This window comes from Pieris brassicae, chromosome 13 (genome assembly GCF_905147105.1).
Source record: "Pieris brassicae chromosome 13, ilPieBrab1.1, whole genome shotgun sequence".
NCBI lineage: Eukaryota > Metazoa > Arthropoda > Insecta > Lepidoptera > Pieridae > Pieris > Pieris brassicae.
The window spans coordinates 3,153,698-3,170,852 of NC_059677.1; the positions used below are offsets into that span (position 1 = coordinate 3,153,698).

Below are 17,155 nucleotides of genomic sequence, written 5' to 3' on the forward strand. Positions count from 1 at the left end.
CAGTTCTTAAGGAAAATGTTCGTTCGTTCCTTAAACGCAATGTAAAAACCTCTTGTATCACTCAGCCCGGACATACAACGACCACTATTTAAGCCTTGACTTGTAGCTATCGCCGAATATGCTTAAAGGTAGTATTAAGAATATCCATAGCGCTAAATTATGTGCATCATGAGCACAGCTCATTTTACACCATCACAACACAGCCGAATTCGGTATTACTTAGTTGTATGTAAATGTATGTGATTGTAAGCAGAGTTGGCCTAGTGGCTTCGGCGTGCGACTCTCATCCCTGAGGTCCTAGGTTCGAGCCCCAGCTGTGCACCAATGGATTTTCTTTCTATGCGCATTGAACATTAGCTCCAACGGTGAAGGAAAACATCGTGAGGAAACCGGCTTACGTTAAAAACTTTTTAAATTTGTTTTGATTTTCTTTTTATTATTAAATTGTAGGTCAAGAAAATTATGAATACTGTATACTTGATTGTAATCCATATAATTTTAGTGTTATATTTATGTTCATTTAATTTAAAAGTAATCGTAACAGATATCTAATAATGTTTCGATTTTTTTTTGATTTTGTAAATGTTTCAACCTTTTACTAAATATTAAATATTAGATCTTTGACGATATGTCGTATAATTGATTTTATTTTATTATACGAGCTAGATTACGAGATAAATAAAAATTGTATGGAACTGTTGCTTGTTGAAGGGTATCAAAACTGTCGTCATATAGAATCACGTGATCTTTAAAGTATCTTTTATATTTTGCATAGAAACCTAAACGAAAACTTCTTTATCGGCGTTGGAAAAAAAGTACTTCGCATTTTCCCGTAACGTTCCATATTCTTTTCCCTATCACGGTTGATACGAAGAGATTCGAAGCCATTAATAACAAAAATATATAATAACGATAACAATGATAGTAATATTTCTATTACAATTAATGAAATTCTGTAATAATCTTTGTGGTAATAAGGTAAAATGAAATTGCATTATTTGTATTCATGTCTATGATAATAAAGCCCTTTGTTTATTTAACCAATTTCTGTAAAGTTGCATATAGTAGATAATTTTTCGAAAAATACGGTCATAAAGAAGTTTCACTTCTTACGTGTGTACACTAGTATACGCACACATTTTTTTATATGGTATTAAGAAAACTTAAAACTAACTTTATGTTAGTTTTAAGTAAAATCTTAAAAGCATTTATCCATTGCGCTTATAAGTGAACGAATGAACGAACCAGTTCTGTTTTTTGTTAGAATAATCACATTTGCCTTGACACAAAACAGTCGTTCTCGTCTCTATGAAGCATTGCTAAATTTATATCCTATACTCGTGTTAATTGTATTAGCCTACACAATGGATTTCCAAATTCTAACACTGAAAAGTTGGTAAATCGACTTGTTTTTTAACAGTTCTTTAGCTTAAACCGTTTCGATCAAAATAATTGAAATTTGACCGGGTTTCTGCTGTTGGATTGATCTAAAATTTGGTACGCACTTTTAATTCTGATGACCATTTATAATACCTTTGTAAGTCCAAGATGGCCGATTTTATTTTTTGTCTGGTTAATGTCCTAGATTGTTGAGTGGAGTGGAACACAATTTTTTTTTACGTTTACTACGTTTAGAGTGCTCATAGCTAGGGAGCTGGCGAGCATTTTAGTTCATCATTTGCTAGAATTTCGAATGGATAAGAATTATTTCGGATCAATATGACTTTATTAATTGGTTTAAATATATAAGGAAAAATTATACTAAATCATTTCCTCTTACGTGTCTCTGGGGTTAATGTTCAATACCATTTAGATAACAAAATCTATAAGGCAGACATCCAGGTCACTGCATTATCACAGGCGATGGAAATAAATAAAATAAAAAAATACTAAATAAAAGACCTTTAATGAAATAAATTCACGTTTATATTTGGTTTTTGTTTTAGATTTTTGATTCCTTTTTTAATTTAATTGTTTTGGATTCCTCTAACCTAAAGGGAAGATGTGCGACCAGTCGACGAGGCTGGTCGCTACAAAGTGATAATAACACAACTTAACTAACTACTTACTAAGGGAAGACACACTGTTCTTGTGTTCTATTTTTTCACTCACTGTTAAGCACTTTATACTAACGTGCACTGTCACTAATTCATTAGTTCAAATAGTTATGTCATTTTAATTCTTCTCACTAGGCCCGTGGTGTCAAGGATTTGAATAGCCTATACATTCACGTGATAGATCGTAGAAATTATCGTGAAATAACCGGCATGTATTAAAAGTCAAAATTAATGAATGGTTACGTATGTATTTAAAAAGGTTCTTAACAAATATAATTTTTAATGACGCAGAATACTTCCCTCAAATTAAGTTGAGCAGGACTTTATACTACCGTAAAATATTAAGAAAGAATTTTCCTCCAAATCGACAAGAACCTTCGGTAAGTGCCAATTATTTGAACGTAGGGCTAACGTGTGGCTCGTTAAGTCGTTGAGGGCTTCGAGGGCCTATCTCGTGTTTGTTGAGGCACAAGGACCCTTGTACTAAGTGTACCTTAATTTTAAGGGTCACTCAGGCACAAGAAAGAGCAAATATCTTATTTTTTTAACACTCAGGCTGTCAAATATAACTTGGCGTTTTAGCAGAGTTTTTAAAACATTACCTAGACAAAGGGCAATGGCGTTATGTAGCATAAAATAGACAATATTAAAATGTATAGTATTTATAATTCGAGGTTCCAAGTTTTCTCCAAGAACTCGGGTTCCTAGTTCCTAGGGGATACGTACGACTGTTAAGGCCAAGGTTATTTGCGATGCCAAAGGCCAGAACCAGTCTGTTGCACATATTCCCTTTAACATGATATTGCGCTTATTAAATACTGTCTTCAACACTCTCAACATCTTTTATATATATGTTCGCAGAGTGATTTCATAGTAGCGATGTTGTGTCAATACAATCACGATTATAACAATCAAATATACAATATTTAATCTCTTAACCTACATATAGTAATAATAGAATTAATTAAAAAATTAAAAAAGTGTTTTCCCTGTAGCAGTGTACCTTCAACGCAGGCAGCATTTTCTCTCTGTATTGCGATACTTATTCGTTTAGCGAGGAAAGCACCAGCTCCAGAGAGATTTCTTTTTTTGTATCGACATTATCTTATTGGTTTAGGACTGCAAGGATAGTGTAGTTATTTTTTCTAAATAAATAAATGAAATTTGAACTATTAAATATGGTAGTCAAATGGATAAAGTATATTTTATAAAACAAATCGTCAATATCAGAAATAAAACTCCATGGACAATCCAAGCGCCACTTTTGTCATCCAAATTTGACGTCTAGTGTTTGAATCATAGCGATCGCCAACGCTATGATCAGAAGTAAAACTCGATGGACAATCCAAGCGCCACTTTTGTCATCCAAATTTGACGTCTAGGGTTTGAATTAGAGCGATCGCCAAAACTTTAATTCTGTGTCGTTTGAAATTCTGACCTGGTCTCCAACAAGACCATTAGCAGCAAGTTGTTCAGTAAGACAGCACTCAATCGTTTTATGAAATATAAGATACCGTAGTAATTGACCCCAAGGAGCTGTTAGCAGTAGTTGTTCCAGATCTACACGGAATAAAAAACACACAGCACAGAAAAACAACACAGTAAAACTGGAGTGTGGATAAAAGGATACAGTGGACCGATGGGCAATGATGATGCTGAAGAGCTTGGAGAGAGGATCCGAAATAACGCAGCCTGGCTCCTTCTATTGTACTTCTCGCAACTGGGAACCTGGATTCGCTAAAGAATCACAGAGCTCCAAAATCACCGTTGGTCGCAAAACACAGACTGGAGACAGTCCAAAATGGCACTGCCAGCAGTAAACTCGCTAGAGTCAAAACCTCAACAGAGCTAATCTCAAATCAATGATAGGGACAATAACGGGCCACTGCCTCTTTACTAAAAACCTTTTTGTCCTTAGTGCGACAGACAGTTTCTTGTGCAGAGGGATTAGTTACCCACGTCATCCTGGACAGCGTGGCGTTTCCACCGACCTAAAAACCTCTGAGCAGTGAGGTGGATCCGTAAAGCCTACGAACTGCCCAGGAAACTTTTAAACTTCTGAAAGGATAGGCTTAACCCAGGACTTAACGCACAACGTACCAAATGGGCGTCTAAGTGCGAAGATTGAGTTCACAATCAACGCACTATAGACGTAATATAAAAGAAAAACTTATATTTATTTATGCGAAAAGATAAGGGTTAATGGCATCAAATACTAAAATAAAATTTAATATGTGATAAATGAATCATTAAAAAAACCAGTGATTTAAGGCATACTTACCTGTTTCCTCACGGTATTTTCCTTGGCCGAATTAGTGGTAAATGCTTCGATAGACCTCTGTATTAACACCTCGGCTGTACACCGATCAAGTAGAAGCTCCAGGATTGAACCTACGATCTCAGGGATGAGAGTTACACGCTGAATCTGGACCAATCAGTATCATATAAGAATGATTCCTGTTAAAATAGAAATACAAATATTACTTTAAAGTATGAAATTTAATATTGCGCTCATTTTTCAGTTTATATCTCATTTCACACTTCGACAGTTCAGCGTGTTCCGATGCATTCGGAAAACCAATTCCAACTCGAGCGATCATTCGCAAATAAGGCGATTTTATTTTCGGCTTTCCATCTTGCTTCCGAGGGGATTAAATTGTTCAATTTGGGTTTTCAGTTATTCAGCGTGTTGAAGTCCCAAGTTTCGATTAATATAGAAAACCAGTGGCACTACCACCTTTAGTGTCGGCCTCAGATGTCTGTGTCTCGTGATCATTTGTTATACTAATAGGCAAGTAGGTGATCATCCTTCTATACCTTATGTCTTCCTTCATGGTTCGAGCGAATGCTAAATGCGCAAATAGACAGAAAGTCCATTGGTGCACAGCCAGGGATCGAACCTACGACCTCAGGGAAGAGAGTCGCACGCTGAATCCACTCCAAGTCCAAAGTTTGAGGCCAACATTGCTCTCAAACTTTGGACAGTTCGAGCAAATATTGTATATAGAGAATAAAACCGTATATTGTTTGTTGTATTGTTACCACGCCTTATTTATTGTTTACCCTCAGATCTCAAAATTGCACCCAAAATTTTCAAGCTAATTTTTGGTCTATCTGGAATGTTTTTCCTTTGCTTAATAATTTAATTTAATTATTTGCCTTTGTTAAACGTAAAATAATCAATAAAGCTTTTTATAAATTTGACGAAAATGTAAATGATTGAATTAATTGTAAAGTTACAATTAATTTAACTTCTTTTCTGATGTTCATAAGTTATTTTGAGTTTCAGTTTAAGATAGATGTTATGTATATGTTGGAAACACGTTTTGTTACGTTTGTTACAAACTAAAAATGTTGTAACACCACTGATTTGGTTTTTGTCCAATTTTTAGATGGCTTAGACATAGACCTTGTTGCAATGTTTACACTGAAGAGTCGAAAAAGTTTTCCTTAAGATGCTTCTATGTAAAAAACGGTTTATTATAAGCATAGAAAAGTAACGTATTAACTTTTATATAAATGTTATAGCATATGTGATTTATTTATACAGCCATTACAGATTAAAATTACTGGGCGCAAGTGGCGAAGCCCCACTTTTGGGGGGATGGCGAAGCACCCCACATACGCCGCGGGCACCCGCTACCCCTGCACAGCATCAGTCGCACAATCATCTAGCATCAAATTGCAACGGTACCGATAGGTAAGGATATATTTTAACTATAAAAGTCAGATTTGTTTGTGAGCCTTTAAAAAATAAATACAATACAAATAAGTGGAAATTAAACACAAAATGTAACAGTATATTTTCTTCGGTATAGGCGTGTATTAAGTAACAAATTATCGCTCAAATAATCACTATACAACGAGAGAGTGGCGGAGAGTTTCTTGTCCGCTCTACGCCCTGGTTTTACGAACTGGTAGTAAATATAAATTTAGAATAAATTTAACAACTCTTCTGTTGACGTTTATAAGTGTACTGTAAGTATACGGTAAGGGGGCCTATAGCTGACCATGCATCATACTCGTGAACGGGTGCTACTTGTGGTGACTGGTCGGACTTGAATGCGTGTATGCGGTCATGTTAATTATATCGACTATGTATTTGCGTGTTGTTCCCACGAAAACGTGGTGTTATGGATGCAGCAGCTCCTTACAAATTTTGTAAAACAAAAAACTTGGCGATTAAAAAGAGTGGCGGAGAGTTTATTGCCAGTTTGTCCGTTCTAAGCCCTTGATTTGAGAACTGGCACTAAATGTAAAATTATAAGCATTTATTATGTATTTCTTTATCGACGTTCGTAAGAGAACACTGTTACCTACACGAGTTTTAAATTTATTTTGAGTGAAAAAACTTATATAAAAGATACTAGATTATAGATATTTGCCAAAATATCGCATACAGGCATTATCAACTTAGTATTCAATCTTATTTAGATGAAATCTTGTGTAAGGACTTCATCGAAAAGTCGTCATTTTTCGCTCTCATATTTAATAGGCTTTGGCCTCAAAAACATCTATGTTTTTGGTTCAAGTTCAAAGCTTCAAGTTGGCCAAGGTTCATAACACTATCATTTGCGATCATTTTTTTGAGATGACATAAAAAACGGGTTGCAATGACCTACAGATGTGAGAAGTGCATCGAGAGCAAATAACGTATATGGCGAGAGAACGTTAAGGTGTTTGCTACCGCGTCCTTTTATAAGCAAATGGACTAAACAGTCAGTTATTAGATAGCATAACGTTAACCAACATTAAAAGTAAATTGCAAAACAGCTACTTATATGCATTATATGCATTTGTCTCCTAAACAAGACTGCTATGTTTACATTTATACAAATCACAGCGGTTTTCTAATGTATCATATTATGATATTATTCTATATAATAAATAAATAAAAAATATACTCTATATGTTTAAACTATATATACTTAATTTAATTAACTCCTTACCAGATACCTTAAATACTGACTTAATACCAAATATAATCTTTAAAACTACTACATTGTAAAACTAAAAAAAGTATTCGTAGTCATATTTTTATACTTTGTTTCTTCTTTTATTTATCAAAGTCTTTATAAAATTAACTTTAAACACGTTCTGTACCTTTACACTAGATAAACCAAAACAACACAATCAAATATACAGTATTTACAATTTAAAATAAAAATAATTTTAAAAAAATAATAAAAAGGAAATTAAAACAAATTTAAAAAGTTTGGTATCTGTGGCAAGTGTACCTTTAACACTCGGCATTTTCTGGTTGTATTTCGATACTTATTCGTTGAGCGAGGAATCCACCAACTCTGAGGTCACCTGCACCTAGGTAACACTGAAAATGTTTAGAAAATTAAAAACGGCTTAATGTAAAAAGTTGCCAATACTTTTATTGTTTTTCGAAGTAACCTTCATTCCTCTTTAAGCATCGTGGCATTCGATGGAACCACTGAGAAAAGCAGTGGGCCCATTCTTGCTTAGGGGTCTTTTCTATGGCATTTTCGTACGCTTTCACCGCATCTTCAGGGCTTGTAAAGCGAATACCTCGAATTTTATCTTTAGTTCTTGGGTATAAATGAAAGTTACATGGCACAGAGTCAGGACTGTATGCAGGACGACTCATTATCTCAACACCTGCCATAGTCAAATATTCACCAGTCCATTCGAAGGTGTTTCTGGTCGTCGGTTAAAGTATGGGGAATCCATCTGGTACAAAGCTTCGTGTGATATTTTTTGAACTTGACTCATACCAATGCCTTGGCTTGCCCGTATCTGCTGCTAGATTCTCTCTTTTATCTTTCTCTTTCATGTGTCGCACAGCACTGAAAGAGATAACAATCTTTAGTAGTCGCTGTTAAAGGACGTCCCTCACGCGGATCTTAAACTCGTAAAAGCAATTGTAAATAGTGGCACGAGATGGGGCTTCATTAAGAAATGCTAATCGTAGCCTATAGCTTTGTTGTTGAGTAAGCCCACAGCGAAAGTCATAATAAATCATTGACCGAAAATTTTCTCGCGTTAAGTTAATTTTCACTTGTAACAAGACTTTTAGATTTGGCGCCAATTTACAAAAACTAATGACAAATGAATGCAATATACTACATTAGGCTACCAAAGTGTTCTAAAATTGAAATTACAAAAAAGTTTTCATTAGCAATGTTTCTAACTGGCCAGTTCTAAACATTTTCAGTATTACCCACGTATTATCTACCAGGCGCCAATTTAAATCTTTAATTAGCGCCTGTGCACTTGAACCCTACGGACCAAGAGTCTCTACTCCAAAGGGAACACAATCGAAGTGGGAAAGCCATCTTATATTTGAACCGTTTACTTTTTTAAATCAATTATTATAATATATTGTTGCCAATTTATGTTGGAAGTTTTTTTTTTTGTAAATTATAAAAATAGATAAAACCCTATTGAGATTATAGATTACATATTCATACGATAGACTTTATTAGTAGTGTTATAAGGTAAAAAATACAGTTTTTCAATACACTCAGAGAGGCTTCAAAATTAAAAGTGAATTTTTTATTTCTCAATATTCCCACTTGTGGTGCGGGACCTTACTTTATACACATATTTTGTTCATATGAATGAAAAGAAATTCTCTATTATATTATACATAGCTTTTTCGAAAATTTTAGATAATATGGGAATTATAGTTATTGGTCTATAATTTGTCATTTGTGTTTTTGCTCATTTTTATGTAATGGTTTGATAATTGATAGATTAATTATGTATGTCGCATGATTAAATTGTTTTGATATCAAAATTATTTTGTATCTTTCAAAGATGTAATAATTTTTAATACATCCGTGCTATTTATAGGGGAAAGAAAAATACTTTTATCATTTCGAGGGATTTTTACTTCTGGCAAATTGTTTGTTTAATTTTTAGTAGGCAGTGAGGTAAAATAGCCAGTTCATGTGGTGATTCATTTGTTTTGTCATCGATATTAATTGATTCTATTTTTGAATAAAATGTCATGTCTCGTGTTTTTGTTTTAATTACATTCCAGGCTGCTCTTGTTTTGTTTGTTGCGCAATTTATGTATTCTGCATTAGCAAGCTGATGAAAATTATCTATAATATGTCGGAGAGATATAGTCACTCCATCGAAATGGACAACGTCATTAGCGTGCTTAGTGGGCGTATTTGGGTAATGTGTGACCACAATAGTCTCATCCGTGAGGTCGTAGGTTCGATCCCCGGCTGTGCACCAATGGATTTTCTTTCTATGTGCGCATTTAACATTAGCTCCAACGGTGAAGGAAATCATCGTGAGGAGACCGGCTTGCCTTAGATCCAAAAAGTCGACGGCGTGCGTCAGGCACAGAAGGCTGATCACATACTTGCTTATTCAATTCACAAACGATCATGAAACAGATACAGAAATCTGAGGCCCAGACCAAAAAGGGTTGTAGCGCTATTGATTTTTTTTTTATTTAATTGTTTACACATAACACTTCAGCTTAAATTATTACGAGTAGCGGGTTCAAGGCACCAATCTCACTTTTAATCACAATCTAATCTACCACAAATTAACATAAACTCAACTCGGTCCAACGTCTCATCACACTGCTCCACTGAATACTGAATCACAACTACCTTGTTTTCTCTGAACAAAATTAGCGATTTAAATAATGATTATAAATTAAAAGACAGTTAAATTATGATTTTTAAAAGTAATAGAAGTAATCTCAATTTTTAACCAAAGTAACAATAGTAATCACCGCTTACTTGATCAGAAAATTTTCAGACAATTCGATCAATTCCCGACACTAGTTTTTGTGATATATGTCAATATTGAATGTAACTAAAAAACGCTTAAAAATAATATCGAGCACTCCTGGTACCCTTTATTAGATACACTTGTTTTGTCAGTATTTTAAATTAAGTAGGTATATTGTAATGATAATATAATGTTAAGGAAACATGATGAGAGTAAATTTTTACGATACGCGCGCACACCGTCATTTTAGTTTTTTCTATTGTTAATGTAATTTTTTCTATAATCGTAGAATCATGTCCATCTTGTTACGCCAAAGAAGTATTACTTCTAACGTGTGTACATAAGTACACACACGTGTTTTTTATATAAGTAGATTATAGTTGTAATTGTGTATATCACAGCTATAATCTACTTTTGGATGTGTATTCTGATTTGTCTGTAAAATTCACGGAGCTATATTTTGACAGTCAAAATTCCATCAAAATCATTTTTTTATTTATGATATATCTACGTATTTATGGAGATTAAACATTAATACCAGCAGCTCATGTATTCTATTAGTACTTAGTTAAGTACATTACAGGTGTCAATAGATTTTCACTTTTATTCTAAAAGCATTTTATCCCCTATTAGAGAAAGATAGAAATTTTGCAAGATTAATTTCAATTCCCTCATAGGTGACAACCTACGTTATGTGAGACAGCTATCACGAATCTAATTCGGTAATTGCAGCCATTGCAATATAGCAATAATAGGCCGTGTTAATCACGGCGTAATATCATCCATCTAAACCAGTGTTAGCTTTGGTTAAGTGTGCAGATTAATCTTATTGCAATAAGGGTACTGTGTAAAAGTAACTGTGTTAAAAAGGGCGTTTAAACCTCTTTTCCTCTGATTTCCGTGGCATTGATATTTTAAAAAGGTTAGCAACGCCTTACACAATAACGTAACAGGTTGAGTGTGATAGTATTTTTGTATTGTCTTTAGTTAACATAGCTTTTACACATTAACAAAACACTTTTTAAACGGATTGAAAAGTTGACTTTTGAGTTTAACTAAAAGTTTTTAATAATAATACATGGCTCTTTCATCTCTTTTAGTCGATATCAACTCCGGGGAAATAAATACAGATAACACAACTATCTCTCCAGCTGTGATACTTTTTGACATTCAACACCTTTTGTCTTTAGTCACCGTGACCATGCACGCTGTAAAGCACGCGAAACTATTATAATTATAAGTTTATAATAATAATACATAGCTTCAATCCGTTTAAAAAGTGTTTTCTTAGGTTGAGTTTGAATTAAATTGTTCTACGTTAATATTTAAAATTGGAAGACATAATTTACATTTTCTACCAGTTACCAAATAAGGGGATAGAATGGGAGAGAATAAATTAAACTCCGGAGAGTTTCTTGCCAGTTCTTCTCGCAAGGCGAGAGGCGGACCTGTCTTTTTAAATGCCAAGTTTTGGTCTATCATAATAATAGTGATACACCCTTAGCATCAGCGGGAAAAATCGCACCCACTCACATAATAGTGAAAAGAAAACACTAACACAGACTTAGTGTTAAAACATGTAAAGGTTGAACTTATAAATAATATCACCACATTCACGGGGCCTTCGCAAGCCCATCCATTGGCTCCTTCGCTTCCAGACAAACAACCTAACATGAGCCATCATCCAAATCTGAGAACGGGAGCATGTTTTGGTGACCAATCGAGCTTGTTTGGTGTATTCAGTGACGTTATTCATTTCCACCGCGCTCCACCCTGATCTACTATGTGTATCTACTATATGTTTACGTGATTTTCCCACGATACTTTAAGTTTATGTTTTATACCTACTGCTGATACAGGCGTTTGTTTTATTTTAATGACTGCTAAATTAGGTAGTGATTGCAGCACCCTTTTAAACTAATCTTGTTACAATAAAATATTATAACAACAATTACAACACGTAGAAAATTAAAAAACGAATTTCTATTACCCAAATACAATAATTTATATGGGAAAAAAACATTAGATTACATTATTCCAAATTTAATAAACTAGATACCAGCTACACTTCTTACTAACATAACAAGAAACAATATTACATTTAAATTAAAAAAAATACTACACAAGTCAAACGATTATAAATTATGCATAACAAAAATTATGCTATATACGTCATTTAATACATATTCGAATATAGGAACTCATCCTGTATGTGAATGAGAATTCTCGACAAGAACAGGTTTCTTGCATCGGCTATCTTTGGCGCGTCAGTGTTTAGATTTGTTTATGACGTTTTACGTGCAATTTTAATCGTTTGAATGGTTTGATTGTTATAAATTTACAGTTTATATGTCACTGGCCTTAGTATATATATATATATGTTAATGATTTAAATATGTTCGACGTCCTGGTGGATAGAAAAACTGTGTACAGTTTGTGTTTCCACCACACCAACTTCCTTTATATTAAGAACATTTATACAATAAATAAATTTATTCTTATCAACAGTAGCAGTAGAAATCTCAGACGGCGTTCGACATACACAAGCGGAAGGTTCGGATTCGGGCTATCGTTTTCATTCGTATTCGACCCGGCCGGTCGCCTATGTTACTACTGGTCCATGGTGGTCTCCCTCGCCTTCCTCTACAATCTATGGGTCATCGTATATAGATTCGCATTTCAAGAAATTAATGGTAAGTTTAGTGACAGATACTATATGTTTTTAACTGGATCTATAATCTCCAGTTCTTATTGTATATTATAAATATACATATTATCATATTTGGTCAATATATTCTTTAAGCCTTGTTGTATGCACAAAAATATAAACGATTTTAAAACTGTATAATACTGGAAACAGAACTGAAGATAAACCACTCCTTATATGGCAATTGTATTCTTTTTACGACAAACTACCAAGGAAAATCAGAGAATTATTACTAAATAAATTCAAAGCTCTCGTTAAACATAAACTAATCATGTATATTTGACGAAAATTTAAATTATCCTAATCCATGGGATTGATTTGTTCCATTCCAAACAATTTGTATGACTCAACACTTAGCAATACAACACTTATCAAAAAGAGTGGCGGAGAGTTTCGTGCCAGTTCTTCTGGCCCGCTCTACGCCTGACGAACTGTTAGTAAATGTAAAGTTAGAATTAAGTTAACTTATTTTCTGTCGTTCAAAGTGTACTTGTTTACCTATATGAATAAAGTTATTCTGAGTATTATCACGCCTTTTTCCTGTACGGGTAGGCAGAGACTCTCGCTTCCACTACCATGACATTCACCACGTTCCCCAGGTATGAGTACATTTAACTTGTCCCTTCTGGTGTACGTGTATACTGTCTATATTTATAGACAGTATGTCCTGACGTATACTGGCGTGAATTTGGTGACGTTGGTGATTTCACCAAAAATTCATGTCAGTACATATTTGTGTTTATAGAAAGAAGTTTGTAAATATTTAAATTGCATACTTATTTGATACACAATTAGTTTCTTAGTTTTATAGGCGTGGCGATTTCCTAAATCGTCGGAGTTCAGACCCGAGAGTATAGCTAGACACAGGCACTCTCTTCAACTGTTACATTGCATTTTCATTACACAGCAATTAACATTTCATTGTTTCGCCTATGTTCTATTCCGTAAACCGTAACCGTAATTTTTTTTTTATATTTTTAAAAATTTGGTTTATTAAAATTATGTTTTATACGTCAGACTGTCTTCTTTCTGTACCATTAATCGGAGCTACACGCCCACCCACTGCTTTTCTCAAATCTTTCCATGGCTTCCTTTCTCCATTCCTGCTAACGCTGTAACGGTGAACAGAACTCTATCCATCATTACAGCGCCCTCTTCCTCTTCTTCTCGGACCATATAGTTGCCTTTAAAGTCCATCTTGCTTTAGAATAGAACTAAAAAAACACTAATAATATTGTAAAATAAATTTTAAGCACCCATTTTCAGTACAACAGACATTAATGACAATGTACACAAATTTGACAATTCACGTGTAAATATTGTTAAAAATCAACGAAGTGAACAATAAATTTGAAAAAATAATCGATTAGAGTTGTTGTCTGAGTAAACTTGAAGTTTCCTTTTCAATTCGAATCATTCAGCGTTCTGATTTCGGCTTCGAATATTTTCATCGAAAAGAAAATTCATCGAATGAAAAGAACTAAAGCGATGAACATTCAATTTCGATTCACGTCTTTAGAATCAAATTTATAAGGTTCGGTCACTTGGAATAGGATTTGTTTGAAGTCTCATAACGGGATGCTGTCGCTTAACTTACGCTGAAGATCAATATTGTTGAAGGAACAGCATTTTGGTTCATAGATAGTTTATTTCTCATAGAATTACATATACTTAGCGAGAAAAGTAGTTTTTGAGTTTAACGCGAACATAGACGCAGCGAAAAACTTGTTTTTATATTATACAACTTTTCTCCATAATATTTATCATCGTTAAGAAACGTTTTCGTTCGACAATTATTCTCCCGATTTTACAAATCCGACTGCCACGTAAAGTCTTTTATATTTTTCGCATTAATACAACTTGCAACACAAATAACATTATTGAAACAAGAATTATTACAATCGGTTGAGTAAATCCAGAGGTTACCTCTTACAACCTCACATTCTATAATTTAAGATAATTCTTTAAATTCACTAAGAAAATATAACAACTTTTTATATAACTTGTGCATTAACACAGAGCAGCATTAGGACCGCCAATTCACATTGTGTTTTGTGTGTTTGTGTGGCAGAAAACGGTCAGGGCTCATCTGACGTTTTGTGATACGCCGCTCATAGATACTGCCAGAAGGCAAGTGCGGTCTTCTAAGAATTGGTACACTCTTTTTCACGCTAAGTCAACCAATTATGTGGTATTGCCCACTGTAGTTTTTCCGAACCAATTCGTATAAGGGTCCTCCAGAAAATAGGCGTATCAATTCTTAATAGGCCGGCAAAAACGCGATCCCTCTGCCATTGTGTCTATGGACGGTCAGGTGAGCGTGAGAGTTTGCCTATAGTTCTGTAAAAAAAGAGTTTGTTACGAAAGAGCAGGGAACTGCTGATTCCCAAATCTTACGTCTCTTCTTAAATGAATACAGGCATTGTTTTTAATGTAACCCTCTCTTTGTTCCAGGTGAAACATTAATAGTGTGGTTTTGCTTGGACTATTTCTCGGACTTTCTATATATAGTGGACATTGTGTTTCATTTTCGGACTGGTTATTTGGAAGACGGTGTTTTACAGACTGAACCGGCAAAATTGCGCCAACATTATATGAACTCAACAACGTTCTACATAGATTGTCTATGTTTATTACCGCTTGATTTCCTCTATTTGTCTATTGGTTTTAATTCAATACTACGTTCATTTCGACTAGTGAAAATTTATCGTTTCTGGGCGTTCATGGACAGAACGGAGAGACACACAAATTATCCAAATTTGTTTAGATCAACCAGTTTAATTCATTATTTATTAGTGATATTCCATTGGAACGGGTGCTTGTATCATATTATATATAAGAATAATGGTTTCGGTAGTAAAAACTGGGTGTACCACGACACGGAGACGGCGGATGTTGTGAAGCAATATCTGCAAAGTTATTACTGGTGCACGCTGGCTTTGACGACGATAGGTGAGTAAACAAATTACATAACCTTTATTTATGAGTGTATAACATACCTTAAACATATATAATCGGTTAAATATGTAAGAAACGATTTCTTCCACTACCTTAGTATGGAAAAATCAAAGAAGAAACACCAAAAGTTATCAGTTAAGTAATTCTTTGTGGAAATAGTTGTACTCAGAGTTAATGTGACATAAATAGAAGTATATTGTACTATTTTCTATAATGGTAATTTAAGATGTTAGTTAAATATGTCTATATTGTTATCTGTAAATTAATTTTATTGTTTGTTTGATTTTTTAGCGCGTATATAAATAGTATACATATAACTGGCCATGTGAAAAACATGTTTCAAGATTAATGGCACAAACAATTAGCGACTGTAATAATTATTTTATATGTATTTTATCTATATAATAACTACGGTCGAAGCATTTGTTTTAAACGATATTAATTTTTCTTACATCCTCTTTAACGATATTTGCAGCATTCTGCCAATGTTTCATTTCAATTGTCAATATTACATCAAAAAAGTTTGGATGAAATTTAAAAAAAATATTGCTATCGTAACTAATTCTTAAATTTTCTAATGTTCCTAGCAATTGTCTTATTTTTTGTCTCATATGAACCTTCTCCTGAAAATTACAAACACCTTAAAAAAGAATTAGCGAAATCGGTCCAGCCGTTCACGCGTGATGCCGTGACCAATCAAGAATTTTACACAAGAAAATTAAAACTTTAAAAAGATTAGTCCCTGTGGCAGTGTACCTTTTAACGCTGGCAACAGTTCCTCGTATTGCCATACTTATTTGTTGAGACACGAAAGCACCAGCTCTGGGTTCACTGGCATTATCTGTGCTGGCTAGCTGTACTAGCGCCTGTGCACTTGAACCCCACGGTCCAAGTCTACTCCAAAGGGAAGAAAGTTGTAAATACTGTATATTTGATAGTTATGTTTAGGTTTGAATATACGACTTATACCTTTATAAATAAATATAGATTATTAATAACTTTATCATAGATTTAATTGGTAAAAGATTTTCAGTTGTAACAATACATTATGGATGTCGAAACGTTACTCATATCATATATACTAATATATATATAATAATATATATGTCGTTATCACTGAAGTTAAAAACAAATTTTATGAGTTTCGAAAAAAGGTATATCACGGTTCTTTAATTAAATGGACTCTAAGTACGTTTGATTTGAAGAGTCCCAAACTGCAAATAAATAATCATTACTTTATAACATCTATAACTATCTAATTGAGATATCAAAAACTATATAATTACTTTTGAAGTGTACACAGAAAAGCAATTGCTTAAATAAAACTTTTATAAGGACAGGTCAATTGTCAATTCCACGATTATTATTATCACCATGGAGTTTTTATTTTCCGCGCTTATATTCGAGTCGCGATAGATTTCTATACACTATGGCACATTTAGCGCCATTTTTTTACGTTGATTTGTTGAAAATTAAGCGACTTTATTTTCACTTAAACGCCATTTCAAATATATTATCGTTGATACAGAGTATGAAAATGTGTGATTCATAAAAATATATTGTATCCCTCGTTTTACGAAAGTTTCATGAACTTATGCATTCATGTTTTGTTTTTATTTATTGGCCAACTTACAGTTATTACTTACATATTGCTTACGTTGTAAAACGAATGAAACCCTAATAGCTACCATAGACTATAAAAAAA

The 17,155-nt window shown here is 33.8% G+C and overlaps 1 protein-coding gene across 8 annotated transcripts in view; it reads left to right on the forward strand.

Annotated features, from left to right (window-relative positions):
• LOC123717844 (cyclic nucleotide-gated cation channel alpha-3) overlaps nt 1-17,155 on the forward strand; it is a 124,245-nt gene that overhangs the window by 66,260 nt on the left and 40,830 nt on the right. For 5 of the 8 annotated variants that reach the window (XM_045674085.1, XM_045674093.1, XM_045674087.1 and 2 more), the window contains exons 5-7: nt 5,608-5,757; nt 12,294-12,478; nt 14,947-15,444. In XM_045674085.1, coding sequence (XP_045530041.1) covers nt 5,608-5,757; nt 12,294-12,478; nt 14,947-15,444 — 833 coding nt within the window. The remainder of the gene's footprint in view (nt 1-5,607; nt 5,758-12,293; nt 12,479-14,946; nt 15,445-17,155) is intronic. The other 3 variants (XM_045674088.1, XM_045674091.1, XM_045674094.1) reach the window with 1 other exon arrangement.